General features: G+C 44.7%; 2 protein-coding genes across 4 annotated transcripts in view; one reads left to right on the top strand and one right to left on the bottom strand.

Moving 5' to 3' along the window:
- The window catches only part of LOC112155045 (WD repeat, SAM and U-box domain-containing protein 1), a 17,181-nt gene extending 13,741 nt beyond the window's left edge, over positions 1-3,440 (top strand). The window contains exons 10-11 of the mRNA XM_024286417.2: positions 1,512-1,646; positions 3,144-3,440. Coding sequence (XP_024142185.1) covers positions 1,512-1,646; positions 3,144-3,295 — 287 coding nt within the window. The 3' untranslated portion in view covers positions 3,296-3,440. The remainder of the gene's footprint in view (positions 1-1,511; positions 1,647-3,143) is intronic.
- A 155-nt stretch (positions 3,441-3,595) lies between these two features.
- Positions 3,596-7,180, bottom strand: part of tanc1b (tetratricopeptide repeat, ankyrin repeat and coiled-coil containing 1b) — a 109,209-nt gene continuing 105,624 nt past the window's right edge. For all 3 annotated transcript variants that reach the window (XM_024286421.2, XM_024286423.2, XM_036209548.1), the window contains one exon: positions 3,596-6,432. In XM_024286421.2, coding sequence (XP_024142189.1) covers positions 4,896-6,432 — 1,537 coding nt within the window. In that variant the 3' untranslated portion in view covers positions 3,596-4,895. The remainder of the gene's footprint in view (positions 6,433-7,180) is intronic.

Here is a 7,180-nt window from a genome sequence, read left to right as displayed (position 1 = left end):
GTGTGAACCATCTCGTAACACAAAGGATGTTTTCTTCACGTGTTCAGTATGGAGCAGAGCTCTCGTCATTACCATGTTTGTGCTGCACAATATGCTGCTGTTGTGTTTGTGCACCTTCTTTACACACAGGACACATCAGATTTCTGCACGCTGAAATATTCATGCGTGTCTGAACAAACAAGGAGTTTTTGGGTTTTTTTTCGGATGCCATTTCTTTGCTTTGCACCAAATTATCAATCTAAGTCTAAAGTGGACATTACTCTGCATGAAAGATGCATAAGCAATCTTATATTTTAAGTATAGATTTTCTATCCAACAGCTGGTTAGGAGTTTAATCAGAGTTTTATGAAAGAGACATCCAGCGGGATTGGCAATGTTCTTTTCCCAAATTGAACCCGAACCGCTTATTTGTTTCTTGTATAAATCAACTGAAATACCATCAGTGCACGACCCCAGTGTTTAATAGCAGGAAATGTTTGAGACTGTTTCCACATGCAAATATTTGAAAAAAAAAATGTTAAGAAAACACTCCCAGAAAGTCCAGACGTGAACATTTTTAGCTAAATAAAATCTTTTTTTTTTGGATCTTCAAGTTTGGGCACACCAGGAGATTTCAACTCTTGATGACTTTTGCCGAGAGCTCAGACTTTAATGGGCTCGTTAACTGTGTTTTCTCAGTAATTCCATTCAGAAATGGGAACTAAGTGGAGCCGTGGTGGAGAAAAACGCAGACAAAGAGACAAAAGCTGCACGGATTAGTATGGAGAAACAAATCTTCCAATTAAGATGCAAAGAACTATTCTACGGCTGACAAATATGACCCCCACAGATGAGTCATCCTGCAGGAGGAATTCTTTGTTAAATTACTATCATTTGCCCACAGGTTCCTTCTTTCACTGAGGCAAAACTCTCCGAGTTAGTGAGAAAGTTTGTTTTAGTTAAGTTTATCAAGCACGGTGGAGGATGTATCATGCTAGGGTTGTTTATAGCAGATTTTTATTTAAATTAAACTAAAATATTTAAAGCTAATCTTGATTTAATAAATCATAAAGAAAATATTTGTTTGTTTCCCTTCACATGAGAATTTTTTTCCCATGACGCACAAAAAAAAAGGATTGAGTTCCTTTTATTCTTACAAATTCCTCAATAACTAAGAATGCAAGTGAAGTGTATCTGCATCCGTTCTCACCGCCACAAAACGAATCACCTGCAGCCACAAAGGTCACGCGTCTCCTTTAGCCGCCGCACAAAATTTGCAGCTGATGACAAATTCAGAGGCTGCTGTCAGCAGGAGAATGCATGCAGCTGCTTGCAGAGATTTTACCTTTTTAGACTCCTCCCTCTTTTCAGAAAAAGAAGAAATGGATGTTTATTTATCCGAGTGGTGAAAGGCTCGAGCAGCTGTCCATCAAGCGAAGCATCAGATCCACTTTCTGCAGCTGTTTTCTTGAATTTATTTGAACAATCTTGTTATCATAGATTGATAAAACGGAGTTCTGCTTTTTTCCAAGAGTCTGTGGGCCTTCGTGGTCGTCTCATGAGGAGGATCAACGCCCTAAAGGCAGAGCAGAATGACTCAGAAGTCCCGGATCACTTCCTGTGTCCGATCACCAGAGAGCTGATGAAGGATCCGGTCATTGCTGCAGGTTTTGTAGAGAAACTTTCATTTATTGATCCTCTGTCATGCCCGATTCACACTGGTCCTTCTGTAGGGAGTCTTTGTTACGTTGACACAAAAAAATATGACGTTCGTTAATCAATAGGAATGATTACATCGCCTCTGTCATGTCTGACGTCCGTCCCTCCACAATACGAGCAATTTAAGATAAAAAGCCAGAGAAATGGGAAACAGGTCCGGATTTTAAATTTCTAACTTCCATAAAGTTTTTTATACATAGATAGATGACTAATTTATACTTTATTAATCACAAGGGATTGGTTGTGGTAGATAACACATCCAGACATCTTGCCCAGAAGCCATGCTAATCTGCCGACGCTAATCGCCCAGAAAACAGACGGGAGGAGGGTACAGGGATGATGTCATAAATCAAGCATCTTCGATCAGTGTCGGAGTAGAACGCCATAGATTGAAGTACAAGCAAAAATACATCAACAGACGGAAAGGTTCACAAACGGACTCCCAAACATTCCACCTGGTGGCGGCGGTGCGTCCTCGCACAGCGCTCTACGATACAGGCGGGGGGGCTAAGAAAGGGAGCCACCAAGGCGTTGAAATCTAGGGAAAGAGTCATAAATAGGGAAAAGTGCAGGTTTCCGTGACAACGGACTCTGCTCATCACACCTTCAGCGGATTGTCGAGGGAGTGCATCCTTGACTCAGGAGTTCCTGATTAGAGATGATTGTTTGGGTGCAGGCGGACACAACTTCTGCTCCAGGAACTGCTTTGTAAATTATACATTTATTTATATATTTATTGGGACATACCTACACAATGGTACATGTTAACACTACGGCTGCCACAAGTGATTATTTTAATAGTTTACTGATTATTACTTATTTTAATGTTGAGTCGACTCATCGTTAAAACTTGATGTAAAACACACAAACACATAATTACCTTAAAACTTGAAATGTTTAATTATTTGCTAACTACAAATAAAGCCAATTAAGAGTATAGTTTATTATACTTCTAATGAATGAAACAAAGGAATTATTTTTCACAAAAGATAAAGTTTTGGTCTCACTGACCAAAGTTGACTGACGGAAGTTGCGGGGATGCACAGGAAACATTTAGCTAATAAGTTTGCTCTCAGTTAGCGCTAATGTTAGCTTAGCTTAGCTAGACGACGATCCCACCTCAGCGTAATCATATTGACCTGGATTAGTTCTACTGCGCATGTGTCAAAGATAACGGTTGACGTGAGATTAAAAACCGCGCACTGTAGTTTTAAAATTAAAAAAAAAAAAAAAAAAGACTTATTGACTATTAAATTAGTGGTCGACTATTTTAATAGTCGTGACTAATCGACTAATCGTGGCAGCTCTATTTAACACCCTGGATAACATTTTTGCTAAAGATGACAAAAGTTTTATTTTGAAAGTACAAAAGGGAGACGGACCAGTGTGAACCCAGCGTCAGAGCTTTAAGTTCTGGAAGCATGACGCGTCCTTCCACTCCACAGATGGCTTCTCCTATGAGCGGGAGTCCATAGAGAGCTGGATCCAAGGAAAGAACAAAACCAGCCCAATGACCAACCTGCCCCTCCAGACCACACTCCTCACCCCAAACAGGTCGCTGAAGATGGCCATCACGCATTGGAAGTCAGATCATTAAAGAGGCCCATTCTTGTCATCCAGAACCAAATGATCACTTGTTGTTCATGAAGATGCTACTCTAAAGAAATAAAAGTTTTATTTAAAACTTTTCTGAACGACAGTTGAGATTGTGATGCATGTGAAATAGAAGATGATCACTCTGCTAGAAAAAAAAAAATGTTTTTGTCTTAAATAAAAAATATGGAAGTTGTAATAAATGAAGGAACAAGGGGATTCACTTATTCTGCAGCCACCAAACTAACCAACATGGTTACTCGTCATTATCTTCACGAGGTTTGGAAGAAAACCAGAAAAGTTCAATATTTTCCTCAGTGGGCCTTTATTCAGTCTCCCATGGTGTCTATGGCAGTAATGTTCAATTACAGTATGTGATCACGGCTAATAAAGCTCACAATACTGAAAACATGGCAACAATTGCGTTTAAAATACATCATAAAATGACGCCGGCGGCGCTCTGCCCCCAACCATCTCTCATTTTTATAGATGGATATATATCTTTTTGTATTTCGCAATATAAACTGCAATTGAAGCATGCACTGAGCTCTCAACAATAATGAGAATCATAAAATGTCTTAGTAGCTGTGCAAAAATAACTATATAAAATATATTGCTTTAACAATTAACCAAAGCCATTGGCGCTGTAAATAAATTAAACTAGACGGCAACAACAAGCAGATACACAAAGGAATTCAGTGTTAATGGTGATTCAGATAATGTACAAATATATATTTAACAAACACCATTTTCAACAACATTGTGCCGAAAACTCAAAATTCACACGTCTGAACTTGCCAATACACAAAACATAGACCTTCACTGAAAAGAAACGGAACATATTTATATATTTTACACAACGTGAGGATTTTTACATCCTTCCTAAAACGAGGGAATGCCCGTTCCGTACAGTCGCGTCGCTGAATACTCCTTCACTTTTTGCGCATGATGGTGTTCAGATGGTTTTTGTTTGTGCCGCCACTTCAGGAAAACTTTTCTTTAATAAGTATCTTCAAAATGATTAGTATTTCGCTTTATAAGCTAAAAGTTTGATTGCACCCAGTTTTTCTAAACTGCTCCAAAACCCCAGGAATTAGTCATCTGGTCCCAGAGAAAGACCTCCTTTTTTTGAATTGGAGGGTCTTCCAGCACCTTTAGAGCTGCAGCTCGGTACATAGCACCTTTACTTAAACTTTTAATTTTCCTGCTTTGTGCATAAATACGACTGTTTTAAATGCAAATATGGCCCCACGTCTGCTAAATAAGATGAAAGAATCTTTTTTAAAAAAGAGGTTTTATTAGCTGAACTAGCTTGAATTAAAGTGAAGAACTCCCCATGAGCAAAGAGTGAAGGATCAGAGCGGTGGAGCTGGAACGGCTGCAGCACTGGCTCCGCCTGCCTGTGTAAAGTGTTGCTGTGGAGCACGCGTCCACATATCAGTGCACTGGCTCCGGCTCGGCTGCATGCCGGTGGTCTTCATGTAACAGAAGCTTGAAGCGACGGGTCGGGAACTTTAGGTGCATCGTCGTTTCGTTACAGAATAAAGACGGACGCCGTCCCACTTGTGGTTTTGCCGGTGAGCGTGCGTTACGGACAGACGGGTTTACACATTCGACTCTATGAATGATCGCTTTGGTTTCATTGAAGCTACGTGAATGGCGGGATTATCTCGGGCCAACCCGTGCTGCTTGGGATGCGGCACAGCCAGCGGCGGCTTGGACTCTTTGAAACAGTTTGCCGCTTGGCAGAACTTCTCTGCAAATTCCTTGGCGTGCATGCCGTTCTGTAAGCCGCTCAGAGTCATGGCGCTCTGAACCGGCGGGTGTTTGTGCTGCTCCTGGTAGACGCCGCCCGCTCTGCTGTAAGGGAACTCGCAGTCGGCCGGCTGCAGGCTCACGGCGGACATGTTCTGACACACCGGGCCGTCGCAGGAGCGGCTCAGCCAGCTGCGACCGGTGGACTGCAGACTCGGGTGGCTCTGCAGGCTGTGGTGGTGCTGCTGGACCTGCTGCTGCTGCTGAAAGCGTGCAGTCTTGTCGGTTATTCCCATGAAAGGTCTGGGTTTGTACTCTGCCGCAGAACCGGCCTGCTGGCTGAGTTTGGGTTTGTCGGAGATCTTGGAGCGGACGTCGGGTCCGAGCTTGCCGCTGTCAGACAAGCTGCTGCTGGAGGCTAAGCTGCTGGTGGAGCTGGACACTCGCATGCAGCTGAGGCTTCCTCCCTGAGATGCCGCCGCCGCCGGACACATGCCCTCCTTCCCGGGGTCAGAGTGGTTCCCCGTGTGTCCAGAGATGGCCGACCCGTCCAGAGAGGACGCGGAATGGACCGACAGCCGGTCCTGCCCCAGAGCTTTGGAGCCATTGTAGGACGTTTGTGGCGAAAGCAGGTTGTCGTTGTCGCAGGGGGAGGCAGCGGCTGGCAGCGCCCGGTTCCCGTACACGGGCTCTTCAGCTGGTGTCGGCAGCGGGCTGATGTCGATTCCCGGCCCTGGCTTCAGCATGCTGGACATGTGGCGGCTGGGTAGAGGGCTGGACGGAGCATACTGAGATTTAGCCCCCGTGGAGCGCCCCCCCACAGCGCCCATGTGCTGGTTGGTTTTGACGATCTGAGCCTGCTTGGTGGGCTGCATGACCAGCGCCTGCTGAGCCAGGGGCTCCCGGTGCTCTCGGGGGTAGCGGTGAGGCGGCAGCCGGCCGGGGCCTGGGGGGGAGCTGGGAGTCTGGTTCTGATGTCCGGGGCAGCTGCTGGCAGCTGGGGGGTCGGACGGTAAGACTCTGTTGAAGGAATAATTGTTGTGGGTCCAGCAGGCTTCACCTGTTCTGTCATGTTTCAAGGACACCCCCTCCTCTTCCTCGTCGTCCTCCTCCTCCTCCTCCAGGATCTCTCTTTGGGCCTCCACACTCCTGGCTAGGCTGTGCTCTGAGGGTTCCTCCTGGCCGTCTTCGTGCTCCGGGTCAGACTCCTGTCCTCTTGACGCCTGGCTGCAGGCAGCGGCGGCTCCGGCGACGCCTCCTTTGGCCTGACTCCTCTGCATCTGTTTACACTCATCCTCCACTCGGGCCAGCAGGCGACGGATCTCCCGGTTGTTGGGACACAGCTTGGCTGCTTCGTGGAGGTCGGCGAGCGCCGCCGTGAACTGTCTGTGGACAGAGAGAGGTTCCGTGAGCTGCGCCTGATGCTGCGTTCACACCGAATGCGATTCGTGTGGCAAATCGGAATTCAACTTTCACTACATGTAGGAGGAGCTACTGTTGTCAAACGGTTTTAGCTTTAAAAAATCTGTATATAGTGGTCCCTTTTTTTAATTTGGGGGGGGTTTCAATCTAAAATTAACATGCGATAGATGAAATCCACAATTTAGGATTACACTCTTACACAAACTCAGATAGTCATGAACATTTTAACACTTTTCTCTCCTGTTTAAACTCTCAAAATTTAAACTTTCATTAAAAAAAAGTCCAGTATTACAGAATAAAATCAAAGATCTGAACAAACTGAAGATTTTTTTTAACAAACTTAACAGATTCTGTACAGGAGACACAGCATGCAGAAGACTGATTGATTGATAGTGCTCTGTAGCCAATCAGGACGCAGAACACAGTGCACTGTTTAAAAAAAAAAAGAATGGATAATTGCACTTTAAAAACTGCACAACAGCAAGGCTGCAAATTTATTCTGGTAAACTAGAATATAGTGAGGAAACAATGCACTGAAGACATGGATAACGTTGAGAGATCAGATTTATTGCTACAAAAGTTTTAGTAATCACGTCTCTATACGGGAACTGGGCGCCGCCGGCCGCTGCCTCCCCCTATAGGGGTGTGCATTGGCAAGAGTCTGGTGATGCGATATGTATCCCATGACCAGTGTTGGGACTAACGCCGTTTA

The sequence above is a fragment of the Oryzias melastigma genome, linkage group LG21, assembly GCF_002922805.2.
Source record: "Oryzias melastigma strain HK-1 linkage group LG21, ASM292280v2, whole genome shotgun sequence".
NCBI classification, from domain to species: Eukaryota; Metazoa; Chordata; class Actinopteri; order Beloniformes; family Adrianichthyidae; genus Oryzias; species Oryzias melastigma.
This window is presented reverse-complemented; position numbering and strand designations above follow the sequence as displayed.